This window comes from Erpetoichthys calabaricus, chromosome 5 (genome assembly GCF_900747795.2).
Source record: "Erpetoichthys calabaricus chromosome 5, fErpCal1.3, whole genome shotgun sequence".
In the NCBI taxonomy this organism is placed as follows: Eukaryota; Metazoa; Chordata; class Cladistia; order Polypteriformes; family Polypteridae; genus Erpetoichthys; species Erpetoichthys calabaricus.
This window is the reverse complement of record NC_041398.2, coordinates 242,086,495-242,101,854: the sequence shown is the minus strand read 5'-3', so window position 1 is coordinate 242,101,854 and position 15,360 is coordinate 242,086,495. Positions and strand designations below refer to the sequence as shown.

At 43.6% G+C, this 15,360-nt stretch overlaps 1 protein-coding gene across 2 annotated transcripts in view; it reads right to left on the bottom strand.

The window, feature by feature from the left end:
* The window catches only part of LOC114643040 (uncharacterized), a 304,597-nt gene that overhangs the window by 36,947 nt on the left and 252,290 nt on the right, over positions 1 to 15,360 (bottom strand). For both annotated transcript variants that reach the window (XM_051928134.1, XM_051928133.1), the window contains exon 16: positions 8,130 to 8,291. In XM_051928134.1, coding sequence (XP_051784094.1) covers positions 8,130 to 8,291 — 162 coding nt within the window. The remainder of the gene's footprint in view (positions 1 to 8,129; positions 8,292 to 15,360) is intronic.

Here is a 15,360-nt window from a genome sequence, read left to right as displayed (position 1 = left end):
GAGAAGAGAAACAAACTACCAGCTAATTAATTGAGATCAGTGTTATCAGGCGTTGTCACTGATTATGAATCTGGTTGAAGCAAAAACCTGAAGCCACAGTGAGCCCCCTTTGAGAACCCCTGGGTTAGACCACCATACTGACTCTCCAGAAATTGGACCTTCCAGATACCTACAATCAGTTGAAATCCCAGACAGGCGAACTTTGTGACTTCTAAAACCAACTGACTGCACCGGTGATGATCTAGGTGTGCCACATTAAGGCTAAATCATTATGCGATCGATTATTTTGTGTTTTTATTTGTAATGAATTTAGAACAAGTTGCAGAGATCCATTTTCACTCTTTTTTGAATCTTGTTTGGTTGATCAGCGTCAAAAAAGCCAAATTAAACTCACTGGGATTGAATCTTGCATACATTCAAGAAGGTGAAAACGTTTATATAGACATTGAATGAATAAAACAGATTTGGCCTCAGTAGCAAATTAGCGTGAGGTCTCTGAGCCTCTTCTAGCAGCACTGGATACAATAAGACAATCGTGTTTGTTAAATTCCTCCATCTGACCATCCATTTTCTTAAACTGCTTATCTAGGGCTGAGTCTCTGGGAAGTCTGAGCCCAGGCTGGCACACATCAGGCACAAGGCAGGAATAACTCCTGGACAGGGTGGACACACACACACACACACACACACGCACGCTAGCGCCAATTTAGCAACTCCAGTATACTTAAAATTGCATGTCTTTGGACTATGGGAGGAAACTGGAGCGACTGTTAGTTACATTTTTAAAGAAATCAACATAACGTTCTCAAACCTGATCAATCCAATTCAGGGTTGCAGACAGCTGGAGGCCTCTCTTAACAGCACCGGGCACACGGCAGCAAGCAATCCAAAACTGTACTTGCAAAACTCTATTTAAGTTTGTATGTGTCACAAAATTTCACTGATAAATGTTTTCTCACACAGTTTATTTCTATACAAGTGTGAACATCTCAAGTAGGTCTGTAATTACATTTGCTTTTTCAAGGTGGCTTTCAGACTCTGGCTGTGCTCTCATATCCATCGCTGATCACTTTAGATCTGATACGAAAATGTGCATTCAAGCTGTGAAGCCTACAGGCTAATGGATGAGAAAATCAGTAACAAGTCAGTTATTTCACACTATCTCCTGGGAAGAAAATCACTCGGTGTTAAACAGACATTTGGCACTTCCAGGCATTTAATAAAATGGTTTTGGGGTTAGGCTTCATTAAATAGAAGGCATTCTCATGTGTGCAGAACGTGGTGACCAGCTAATGTGAGATGTGTGACTTTATTTTACAAGCACACTTTAAACAAAAAAACTAAAACAAAGTTATAGCCAAGTGAATTGAGAATGACTTGTAATGCAGGAGTTGACTACAAATCTCTTCTTCTTTCGGCTGCTCCCGTTAGGTGTCGCCACCTCATCTTTTTCCATCTCTTCATGTCCTCTCTCGCCACATCCATAAACCTTCTCTTAGGCCTTCCTCTTCTCCTCTTGCCTGGCAGCTCTATCCTTAGCATCCTTCTCCTAATATACTCAGCCTGTCTCCTCTGCACATGTCCAAACCAACACAATCTCGCCTCTCTGACTTTGTCTCCCAACCGTCCAACCTGAGCTGACCCTCTGATGTCCTCATTTCTAATCCTGTCCATCCTTGTCACACCCAATGTGAATCTTAGCATCTTTAACTCTGCCACCTCCAGCTCTGTCTACAACATAGACTCCCTGAAGACTTCTTCTTCTGGCTGCTCCCGTTACGTGTCGCCACCGTGGATCATCTTTTTTTATCTCTTCATGTCCTCTCTCACCACATCCATAAACCTTCTCTTAGGCCTTCCTCTTCTCGTCTTGCCTGGCAGCTCTATCCTTAGCACCCTTCTCCTAATATACTCAGCCTGTCTCCTCTGCCACTGTCCAAACCAATGACTACAAATCTCTCTTGTGGGAGATGGCCGGCTGTTTATCCCGGCCAGCACCCCCAGGCCGCTAGATGGAGCCCTCCCTGTAGCATGGGAGTGCCCCAAAGACCAGCAGGGAATTATGGACAATGGAGTTTTTATTCCCAACCCTGCTGGACACCGTGGGGCCCACCAGAGGACGCTGCAGGGAGGCTCAAGGACTTATGCATGCCCTATAACCCAGAAGCACGTCATGATCATATGACCAGAAGGAACGACGTGTTTCCGGGTTGAAGAAAAGGACTTTTAATCTGACCCGCAAGTGATAAGAACTCATGGACTGCTGGGCTGGAGCCACTTCCGGGTCGGAGAGTATAAAAGGACTATGGGAGAGCCCAGACGCTGAGCTGAGCTGGGAGGAAGGGTGGCAATGCACCTGGGAGAGGAGGATTGGTTTGATTATTGATTATTGGATAAATAATAGTATTGTATGTGTAGTGTGGAGTGGAGGGTGCTTAGTGCACATTATTATAAAAAAAATAATAATTATAGTTTTACCTGGTGTTTGGAGTGGTATCTGAGGGTTCAAGGGAGCTCTAGCGCCCCCTACTGCTACACTCTATATATAAAATCTGTCTGTCTGTCTGCTTTTCATGACAGAACTACTTGATGGATTTAGATCGGGTTTTTTCTAGAATTTGCTTGATCTTTCTGGTTGATTTTGCGACTTCTCTCATCGCGCTATCATTAGAACATTAGAACACTCTAGATGAGAACAGGCCATTCAGCCCAACAAAACTCACCAGTCCTGTCCACTTATTTCTTCCAAAAAACATCAAGTCGAGTTTTGAAAGTCTCTAAAGTCTTACTGTCTTCCACACTACTTGGTCACTTATTCCAAGTGTCTATCATTCTTTGTGTAAAGAAAAACTTCCTCATGTTTGTGCGAAATTTACCCTTAACAAGTTTCCAACTGTGTCAGCGTGTTCTTCATGAACTCATTTTAAAGTCACCGTCTCGATCCACTGGACTAATTCCCTTCATAATTTGAAACATTTCACTCAGGTCTCCTCTTAATCTTCTTTTCCTTAAACTGTAAAGGCTCAGCTCTTTTAATTTTTCCTCATAACTCATCCCCTGTAGCCCTGAATCAGCAGAGTTGCTCTTCTCTGGACCATTTCTAGTGCTAATATGTCCTTTTTGTAGCCTGGAGACCAAAACTACACCCAGGACTCCAGATGAGGCCTCACCAGTGTGTTATAAAGCTTGAGCAGAACCTCCTGTGACTTGTACTCCACACATCAAGGCACTATATAACCTGACATTCTGTTAGCCGTCTTAATGGCTTAGGAACACTGTCGGGAAGTTGATAGCTTAGAGTCCTCTACGAGTCGTAAGTCCTTCTCATAAGGTGAACTCTCGATTTTCAGACCTCCCATTGTGTATTCAGACCTCACATTTTTACTTCCTATATGTAATAATTCACATTTACTGACATTACATTTTCTTCTGTTTAGACTGTAAAGGCTCAGCTCTTTTAATTTTTCCTCATAACTCATCCCCTGTAGCCCTGAATCAGCAGAGTTGCTCTTCTCTAGACCTTTTCTAGTGCTGATATGTCCTTTTTGTAGCCTGGAGACCCAAACTGTACCCAGGACTCCAGATGAGGCCTCACCAGTGTGTTATAAAGCTTGAGCAGAACCTCCTGTGACTTGTACTCCACACATCAAGGTGCTATATAACCTGACATTCGGTTAGCCTTCTTAATGGCTTCTGAACACTGTCTGGCAGTTGATAGCTTAGAGTCCACTACGACTCCTAAATTCTTCTTATAAGGGGGTCTTTCAATTTTCAGACTTCCCAATGTGTATTCAAACCTTCCATTTTTACCTCCTATGTGTAATACTTTACATTTAATTAAAATACATTTTCTTTTGCTTAAACTGTAAAGGCTCAGCTCTTTTCATCTTTCCTCATAACTCATCCCCTGTAGCCCTGAATCAGCTGAGTCGCTCTTCTCTGGACTTTCTCCTATGCTTCTATGTCCTTTTTGTAGACCAAAACTGCCCACCGTACTCCAGCTGAAGCCTCACCAGTGTGTTATAAAGCCTGAGCAGAACCCCCTGTGACTTGTACTCCACACATCAAGGCGCTATATAACCTGACATTCCGTTAGCCTTCTGAATGGCTTCTGAACACTGTCGGGAAGCCGATAGCTTAGAGTCCACTATGACTCCTATCATGGTTCACTTGCGGTACCGATGTATTTGCGCAAATCCGAGAGAGATGCAGCGGGACGAGGGGAGGGGAGCAGGGCCTTCCTCAGTCATGCACCAGACTCAGGACTTGTTCCTTAACTCCGAATGAGAGAACTACTTAACGGATTTAGATCGGGTTGTTTTCTAGAATTTGCTTGAACTTTCCGGTTGATTTTGCAACTTCTCTCAACGCGCTAAGTGCCGCAGTTCGCTTGCGGTACCGATGTATTCATGCAAATCCAAGAGAGTGGCTGTGGGCCGAGAGCGGGGGGGGGCGGGGCCTTCCTCATTCACTCGCCAGCCATCTGTTTGAGTCGCTCTATCTGTCGCCACGTGTTGGAGCGCACCCTGCCTAGCCGCTTAGCTAGCAATACCTGTTTGTTGAACAGACATTATCACCTACAGATTGTTAAGGAGTAATGTCTGACATTGTTGAGAGAAAGAGAGATCAGAGCTATGTGTGTTTTAGATGGTAGCTGCTGATTGGCAGAGATATCACGGCCATGTGCTTTTCTTCCCATGCGGGGAACGCTTTCCCGTCAGAGCTGAACACGATCAGATACAGTGCCAGTGTCTATTGATTTTTAAAGTTTGTCCTGTTTCATTTCTAGGTGGGTGCAGCCACGGGGTACAGCTTGTTAATAAATTAATGAATTAATTAAACTTGTGAAACTTAATATACATAACTATTGTGACACTGGCTTGTTAATATTTCGCCATATGTTTTCCATTCATCTTGCAGCAGAGAGGCATAAATGTGGATGAAAGCCAAATTTCTTTGAATGCTGTTTCATGACACTCTCTTGCATGTTGTAATCGTTCTAGTTAGCCAATAAAAGGAGCCATTTTCCTTAACTTCTCACCACATCCATAATGGCTAACACGGTACAACACCCTAGTACTACAGTCCATCCAGAAAGTATTCACAGCGCATCACTTTTTCCACATTTTGTTATGTTGCAGCCTTATTCCAAAATGGATTAAATTCATTTTTTTCCTCAGAATTCTACACACAACACCCCATAATGACAACGTGAAAAAAGCTTACTTGAGGTTTTTGCAAATTTATTAAAAATAAAAAAACTGAGAAATCACATGTACATAAGTATTCACAGCCTTTGCTCAATACTTTGTCAATGCCCCTTTGGCAGCAATTCCAGCCTCAAGTCTTGTTGAATATGATGCCACAAGCTTGGCACACCTATCCTTGGCCAGTTTTGCCCATTCCTCTTTGCAGCACCTCTCAAGCTCCATCAGGTTGGATGGGAAGCGTCGGTGCACAGCCATTTTAAGATCTCTCCAGAGATGTTCAATCGGATTCAAGTCTGGGCTCTCGCTGGGCCACTCAAGGACATTCACAGAGTTGTCCTGAAGCCACTCCTTTGATATCTTGGCTGTGTGCTTAGGGTCGTTGTCCTGCTGAAAGATGACCCGTCGCCCCAGTCTGAGGTCAAGAGCGCTGTGGAGCAGGTTTTCATCCAGGATGTCTCTGTACATTGCTGCAGTCATCTTTCCCTTTATCATGACTAGTCTCCCAGTCCCTGCTGCTGAGAAACATCCCCACAGCATGATGCTGCCACCACCATGCTTCACTGTAGGGATGGTGCCAGGTTTCCTCCAAACGTGACACCTGGCATTCACACCAAAGAGTTCAATCTTTGTCTCAACAGACCAGAGAATTTTCTATCTCATGGTCTGAGAGTCCTTCAGGTGCTTTTTGGCAAACTCCAGGCGGGCTGCCATGTGCCTTTTACTAAGGAGTGGCTTCCGTCTGGCCACTCTACCATATAGGCCTGATTGGTGGATTGCTGCAGAGATGGTTGTCCTTCTGGAAAGTTCTCCTCTCTCCACAGAGGACCTCTGGAGCTCTGACAGAGTGACCATCAGGTTCTTGGTCACCTCCCTGACTAAGGCCCTTCTCCTCCGATTGCTCAGTTTAGATGGCCGGCCAGCTCTAGGAAAAGTCCTGGTGGTTTCGAACTTCTTCTACTTACGGATGATGGAGGCCACTGTGCTCATTGGGACCTTCAAAGCAGCAGAAATTTTTCTGTAACCTTACCCAGATTTGTGCCTCGAGACAATCCTGTCTCGGAGGTCTACAGACAATTCCTTTGACTTCATGCTTGGTTTGTGCTCTGACATGAACTGTCAACTGTGGGACCTTCTATAGACAGGTGTGTGCCTTTCCAAATCATGTCCAGTCAACTGAATTTACCACAGGTGGACTCCAATGAAGCTGCAGAAACATCTCAGGGATGATCAGGGGAAACAGGATGGACCTGAGCTCAATTTCGAGCTTCATGGCAAAGGCTGTGAATACTTATGTACATGTGCTTTCTCAATTTTTTTTATTTTCAATAAATTTGCAAAAACCTCAAGTAAACTTTTTTCACGTTGTCATTATGGGGTGTTGTGTGTAGAATTCTGAGGAAAAAAAAGAATTTAATCCATTTTGGAATAAGGCTGTAACATAACAAAATGTGGAAAAAGTGATGCGCTGGGAATACTTTCCGGATGCACTGTACATGACACTCTCTAGAAACTGTAGATGTAACTTTCTGCCAGCTTTTGTCATTTTTGTGCAATCAATACATCAATTAATTTTGTTACAGTAATGCTTTTCACAGCTACGTTCATCCGTCACAAGAAGCACATCACAATTCAGAAAAAAAATCATTGAACGTACAATCAAAGGTGTGGAGTGGATGTAAGAAAAGAAGGAGATGGCATGACTACGTCAGGTCAGGTTTATTTCTGTTGAAATCTAATCTGTGGGCAATGGCTTAGGCAGGCTGTCAATGAGAATCTCTGGTGAGTTTAGCACCTCAGGACAGATTAAAAGGAAAGAGACAAAGAAGGCAATTAAGGAGTACGCTGATAAGTGATCATAAAAGGAAGAGACAAGGATCGAGATAGCCAGCAAAGAGAAATGGACTTTCTAGAATTTCCTTACCTGGATTACTGAGCATGCATCGAGACAGATAAACATGAAGAGAACGGGCAAGTGCCAGTGCTAAAGATGAGCAAAATTTTCACACACACACACATATTTATGCTATTTTTGAGTATTGCTGTGATTAATAATGAAAATTAAAAGAAGATAATAATAAATGTAGATGTAATAAATGTCGTTTGACACTCTCTCCTCACACAGACACACTGCTGTGCCCAAGAGGTCATTAAAGGCCTGAATCTTTGGTTTTTATCAGCACCCTCACAAGCCCAGACCCTCGGACTCCTCACTCAGTCTCTCAAGAGCCCCGATCAGAGCCTCCATCGACTCCGTGAAGATCACAGCATCGTCAGCAAAGTCAAGATCAGTGAATCTCTCTTCACCAACAGATGCCGCCCAGCCACTGGACCCAATGTCCCCACCTCAACACCCGGTCCATGCAAGCATTGAAGAGAGTTAGGAGCAGAACACACCTCTGACAGACCCCAAAATCAACTGGGAAAAACACAGACGGTCTGCACAGCACTCATAGTACCAGAGTACAGGCCAGCCATGATATCTAGCAACTTCGGGGGCTCCTACAAAGTCTCTGGATGTCCCACAGGGCAGCTCAATCAACTAAGTTGAATATTTTACGAAAATTGACAAAGGCTGCAAAGAAACTCTGCCAATATTCGCTTTGCTGCTGCTTACAAGTATATACAGTGCAATTCTGAGGAAAAAAATGAATTTAATCCATTTTGGAATAAGGCTGTAACATAACAAAATGTGCAAAAAGTGATGCGCTGTGAATACTTTCCGGATGCACTGTAAGGATGGTATGATACTGCAGTACTGAGTACTGCTACCTTAAGGTTCAAGTATCCTGGTTTCAAATCATGTGCTTTATCATTCTCCCCTTGCAAACTCCACACAGTCAAGATCCTAATGCAAACTCTTCTGAAACTGCTAGAACAGATTAAACAGAATAATAAGTGTAGTTAATTCATTCTACTTACCTAAATATTTATATCCTTCCTCTCCATCCACAATAGGATTAAGCCATGTTGACTGATGCAGGGTTCTTCTCAAACACCTTGCTGCTGCCGGTGGGTACAGAGTAAATGCCAGTTCCACTGCTTGCTGTTTTTTAACTGCCTCAGCTGCTTTGCCAAATGTACCTGTAAAATTAAAATAAAAAAAAAAATTAATGTACTGAGACAACAAGTTTTTAGGCAAATTGGAATCTTCAATGGTGCTGCACTTTTATAATGACAGGTGAGCTAAAAGCTAACTACTATCATATATACTCACTGTAGCTGCAAAAATATAAGGTGTCATCAGGCACGGGTAAGACACGTGTCAAAAGAATTCACAGAGTCCAAGAGTTTGTTTTTAAAGGTTTTATAGTGAAAGTTAAAAGTGAATACAGTAATCCACACAAGAATAAAAGAAAATATAGTTACACACATAGAATAAAAGGCAAAAAAAAGGGAAAAATGAATCTTCTATAAACTTAGCTTTTCTTGAAAGACTTTAGTATTTTTATACTTAAAGGTTCTTAATTTCTTCTTTCCTACTTAAAGGTTCTTAATTTCTTTTTCTGTACGCTTTACGTACGGCACAACACATACATTAAGTGCTGTTAAGTGCATATTTACTTCACGCACTCTAAAGGCTCGTAAGCCGGTTGGCACATAGGCAAGTGCCCAGGCACGGTGACGTGCGATCACGGTTAAAAACTGTATGCCTCTACACCATATACAAGGCAAGGCTGACACTAACTCATTGGAGAATAATGTTTACTCCAAGCTATTAGAAATGGCAAGAACATACCAAAATGATTCTAATCACGGGGGTTATAGGAACTTTCCATAGTTTATGCATTGTCATCTAATAAACATTCATGAATCTTATAGAACAAGGAAAATGGCTCTTACACTCACGTATAAGCTGGGTCTTGAAACCCAAAAAATTGATCATAAAATCAGACCCCGACTTGAATGCACGTTCAAAAATGCAACGCTTAATTTTTTATTGTTATTTTTTTTTTACATGTTCTTGCTTCCTCCAATCTCGAACCAGTTTCTCAGACGCATCGAATTTTGTTGAAGCAGCCACTTCAACGACTTTTCATTTCAAACCAGCTTCATATTTTCTTCTGATCGAACGCTCCATCGTAGATATGTGCACCCACATAGAAAAATAAAGGCCGTGTGCGCCGTGGTGACTCACCCAGGTAGGTGTTAGCGTATCGTAATCGCTTGGACCAATAGCGTGAGTTTTCCACATTCGACTTATATGACTGACATTATAAAATACCAGAAATTATACTGTAAAATCAAGCCCTGACTTATCCGCAGGATAACTTATCTGTGAGTATATACGGTACATATATTCAAAGAGAATCATAAGCATTTATGAAAATAAGTATTACCGCATGTACTCGTGTATAAGTATGGTCTTGAAACCCAAAAAATCGATCATAAAAATCAGACCCCGACTTATACGCCTGTTCAAAAATGACACTTAAATTTTTTTTTACAGTTTCTTAGGCATATCCAATTTTGTTGCAGCAGTGTAGTTACCGATTTCTTTCGCCACTTCAACGACTTTTCATTTCAAACCAGCTTCATATTTTCTTCTGATTGAATGCTCCATCATAGATAAGGGATGCTCTTACGATAAATGTGTATGAGGGTGTGAGATACAAAAAACACTAATCAGTGCAAACGTCGCTTTGGAATAGTGCGGATCTTACCGTGTGGTCACGTAGACACAATAGAGAGAGACAGAGAGAGGTGAGGAGCACACGCTGATACAGCGCACTGCTACACTCACATAGGCCGTGTGCTCCGTGGTGACTCTCTCAGGTGGGCGTTAGCATATCGTAATCTCTTGGACCAATAGGGTGAGTTTTCCACATTCGACGTATACGAGCGACAATATAAAATACCAGAAATTATACGGTAAAATCAAGTCCTGACTTACTTATCTGCGAGTATATACGGTAGCTCTCAGGGTCTCAGAGATGTAAATTCTCCTTATGTTCAGGTGTTAGGCACAGCTTTGCTAATTTTTGTTTGTCTATTTGTTCATCCATCCATCCATCCTCTTCCGCTTATCCGAGGTCGGGTCGCGGGGGCAGCAGCTTGAGCAGAGATGCCCAGACTTCCCTCTCCCCGGCCACTTCTTCTAGCTCTTCCGGGAGAATCCCAAGGCGTTCCCAGGCCAGCTGAGAGACATAGTCCCTCCAGCGTGTCCTGGGTCTTCCCCGGGGCCTCCTCCCGGTTAGACGTGCTCAGAACACCTCACCAGGGAGGCGTCCAGGAGGCATCCTGATCAGATGCCCGAGCCACCTCATCTGACTCCTCTCGATGCGGAGGAGCAGCGGCTCTACTCTGAGCCCCTCCCGGATGACTGAGCTTCTCACCCTATCTTTAAGGGAGAGCCCAGACACCCTGCGGAGAAAACTCATTTCAGCTGCTTGTATTCGAGATCTTGTTCTTTCGGTCACTACCCATAGCTCATGACCATAGGTGAGGGTAGGAACATAGATCGACTGGTAAATTGAGAGCTTCGCCTTGCGGCTCAGCTCCTTTTTCACCATGACAGACCGATGCAGAGCCCGCATCACTGCGGATGCCGCACCGATCCGCATGTCGATCTCACGCTCCATTCTTCCCTCACTCGTGAACAAGACCCCGAGATATTTGAACTCCTCCACTTGGGGAAGGATCTCGCTACCAACCCTGAGAGGGCACTCCAACCCTTTCCGGCTGAGGACCATGGTCTCGGATTTGGAGGTGCTGATTCCCATCCCAGCCGCTTCACACTCAGCTGCGAACCGATCCAGAGAGAGCTGAAGATCACGGCCTGATGAAGCAAACAGGACAACATCATCTGCAAAAAGCAGTGACCCAATCCTGAGTCCACCAAACCGGACCCCCTCAACGTCCTGGCTGCGCCTAGAAATTCTGTCCATAAAAGTTATGAACAGAATTGGTGACAAAGGGCAGCCCTGGCGGAGTCCAACTCTCACTGGAAACGGGTTCGACTTACTGCCGGCAATGTGGACCAAGCTCTGGCACCGATCATACAGGGACTGAACAGCCCTTATCAGGGGGGCCGGTACCCCATGCTCTCGGAGTACCCCCCCACAGGATTCCCCGAGGGACACGGTCGAATGCCTTTTCCAAGTCCACAATACACATGTGGACTGGTTGGGCAAACTCCCATGCACCCTCCAGGACCCTGCTAAGGGTGTAGAGTTGGTCCACTGTTCTGCGACCAGGACGAAAACCACACTGTTCCTCCTGAATCCGAGGCTCGACTATCCGACGGACCCTCCTCTCCAGGACCCCCGAATAGACTTTTCCAGGGAGGCTGAGGAGTGTGATCCCTCTGTAGTTGGAACACACCCTCCGGTCCCCTTTCTTAAAGAGGGGGACCACCACCCTGGTCTGCCAATCTAGAGGCACTGTCCCTGATGTCCATGTCTGTTTGTTAAAGTTGATTTTTACTAAGTCAAGTACAAAGTGCAAACACTCTACAGGTTTTCTAATTTCTGTATATTTTTTCTCTAAACTGTGTGCATAACTGGTTTAACAATATGCTATTTAATTCATAATAGTCACTTTACTGGGCCTTCCCATTTTCTCATTATACCACACTATAGCAAATTCAGTTTTAAAAAACTGAATAAACCAACAGTAAGTTTCTTCAAAACACTTTGTAAAACATAAGCCACGCTGTTGTGCTTTGTTTTCAGTTTCCAATTTCAGTTCTCTAGCCAGGTGAGACACATCTGGACTGAACACGGACTGGCACCCAGTCCAGGGATTATTTCAGCCTTCAGGCTTCAGCTTCTCCGTACCGTACGGCTGAAGAGAAATAAAGAAAGTTTGTTAATTTTACCTGCGGTGGGTTGGCACCCTGCCCGGGATTGGTTCCTGCCTTGTGCCCTGTGTTGGCTGGGATTGGCTCCAGCAGACCCCTGTGACCCTGTGTTCGGATTCAGCGGGTTGGAAAATGGATGGATGGATGGATGGATGTTTATTTTACATGTGCCTCTGCGTCAGTCTGTGCCGGGTCGGGCGCTATACAGCACCTTATTACAGACTCTAAATCATAATGACACAACTCAGACACGACGGTGCAGTAGGTGCTCGGTTTTACTATTAAACATGACATTGCATTTCAGGACATTTTCTTCATTAGATTCACCATTACTTTGAAACTTTTGTCAAGGCGATGGACAGAAACGGTGATGCTGTTCAGCATTTAAGAAATAAGTTTGGTCTCGAGAAAAGTGAAGCCAAAATTTAAGGAAGGTGTTTTTGTTGGCCCTGAAATCCGTAAACTGATGCTTGACGAGGAGTTCAAAAGGAAACTGAAGCCCACTGAATCAGCACCCACATTCGTGCGGGTTGTCCAGAATTTTCTTGGCAGTCACAGAGCAGAGAATAACGCTGAGCTTGTGGAGAACCTGCTGAAAATGTATCAGCTTACGGGAAGAAGACGCATTTTTTACATTCTCATCTCGACTTTTTTCCACCAAATCTAGGTGATGTCAGCAATGAGCATGGGGAAAGATTTCATCAAGATATAAAGGTGATGGAAAAATGATATCAGGGAAAAATCACTCTGAGCATTAGAACATTAGAACACTCTAGACGAGAACAGGCCATTCAGCCCAACAAGGCTCACCAGTCCTATCCACTTATTTCTTCCAAAAAAACATTTGATTTGAAAGTCCCTAAAGTCTTACTGTCTACCACACTACTTGGTCGCTTATCTCAAGTGTCTATCGTTCTTTGTGTAAAGAAAAACTTCATGTTTGTGCGAAATTTCCCCTTCACAAGTTTCCAACTGTGTCCCTGTGTTCTTGATGAACTCATTTTAAAGTCACCGTCTCGGTCCACTGGACTAGTTCCCTTCATAATTTTAAACACTTCACTCAGGTCTCCTCTTAATGTTCTTTTCCATAAACTGTAAAGGCTCAGCTCTTTTCATTTTTCCTCATAACTCATCCCCTGTAGCCCTGAATCAGCCAAGTTGCTCTTCTCTGGACTTTCTCCTGTGCTTCTATGTCCTTTTTGTAGACCAAAACTGCCCACCGTACTCCAGCTGAGGCCTCACCAGTGTGTTATAAAGCCTGAGCAGAACCTCCTGTGACTTGTACTCCACACATCAAGGTGCTATATAACCTGACATTCTCTTAGCCTTCTTAATGGCTTCTGCACACTGTTGGGAAGTCGATAGCTTAGAGTCCACTATGACTCCTATCATGGTTCACTTGCGGTACCTCCCCCGTAGCTCTGAATCAGCCTAGTCGCTCTTCTCTGGACCTTTTCTTGTGCTGTTATGTCCTTATTGTAGCCTGGAGACCCAAACTGCCCACAGTACTCCAGATGAGGCCTCACCAGTGTGTTATAAAGCTTGAGCAGAACCTCCTGTAACTTGTACTCCACACATCAAGGCACTATATAACCTGACATTCTGTTAGCCTTCTTAATGGCTTTTGAAGACTGTATGGCAGTCGATAGCATAGAGTCCATTATGACTCCTAACTCCTTCTCGTAAGGTGGACTCTTGATTTTCTCACCGCCCATTGTGTATTCAAACTCACATTTTTACTTCCTATGTGTAATTCTTTACATTTACTGACATTAAATTTTATCTGCCACAAATCTGCCCAAGGCTGTCTGCTGTCCAAGTCCTTCTGTGATGATATAATGGTATCGGCTTCTCATTAAGAAAGTGATTAGAGTGAAATTGGTTGGAGTTTGAAGCCCCAGTTTAGCTGGTCATCTATTGGCTCGTTTCATGTCTCAATTCTGTTTGGCCATCATTTAATGAAGAAAGGAATAAATTCAGAGGGCCGAATCCTTAAAAACAGGGCTACTAAAATGAAGGGAAAACGAATTTAATTAGCAGTGGAAACCAGTCACTGATTAGGAAAAGGGTCTGAATGAAAACCTGCAGCCACTGCGGTCATCCAGGCCCAGAGTTCGACACCCCTGCCTTAGACGGACCAGCAGCAGTGAGCACATCACACCCATCCTGCTTCGCCTTCACTGGCTCCCTGTGTCTTACAGGATTGAATATAAAATTCTATTAATGACCAACAAAGCCTTTAGATAGATAGATAGATAGATAGATAGATAGATAGATAGATAGATAGATAGATAGATAGATAGATAGATAGATAGATAGATAGATAGATAGATAGATAGATAGATAGATAGATGTGAAAGGCACTATATAATAGATAGATAGATAGATAGATAGATAGATAGATAGATAGATAGATAGATAGATAGATAGATAGATAGATAGATAGATAGATACTTTATTAATCCCAAGGGGAAATTCACATTCTCCAGCAGCATACTGATACAATAAACAATATTAAATTAAAGATTGATAATAATGCAGGTAAAAAACAGACAATAACTTTGTATAATGTTAAATGTTAACGTTTACCCCCCCGGGTGGAATTGAAGAGTCGCATAGTTTGGGGGAGGAACGATCTCCTCAGTCTGTCAGTGGAGCAGGACAGTGACAGCAGTCTGTCGCTGAAGCTGCTCCTCTGTCTGGAGATGATCCTGTTCAGTGGATGCAGTGGTTTCTCCATGATTGACAGGAGTCTGCTCAGTGCCCGTCGCTCTGCCACAGTTTAATGTCCTCGCACCAGACTACATCAGTGACCTTCTCCATCACTATGCTCCTGTTCGCCTAATAAGGTCCTCTGATTCTGGTAATCTTGTTGTGCCCCACACTAAGAGCGCCCTCTTCTACGCGATGGTGTGCCGGGGAGGCAGCATAAAGAAGAAGGACGCCTCACGCCTGGACAAACTGGTGAGGAAGGCAGGCTCTATTGTTGGCATGGAGCTGAACAGTTTAACATCTGTGGCAGAGCGAAGGGCACTCAACAGGCTCCTATCAATTATGGAGAATCCACTGCATCCACTGAACAGGATCATCTCCAGACAGAGGAGCAGCTTCAGTGACAGATTGCTGTCACTGTCCTGCTCCACTGACAGACTGAGGAGATCGTTCCTCCCCCAAACTATGCGACTCTTCAATTCCACCCAGGGGGGTAAACGTTAACATTTAACATTATACAAAGTTATTGTCTGTTTTTCACCTGCATTATTATCATTCTTTAATTTAATATTATTTATTGTATCAGTATGCTGCTGCTGGAGAATGTGAATTTCCCATTGGGATTAATAAAGTATCTAT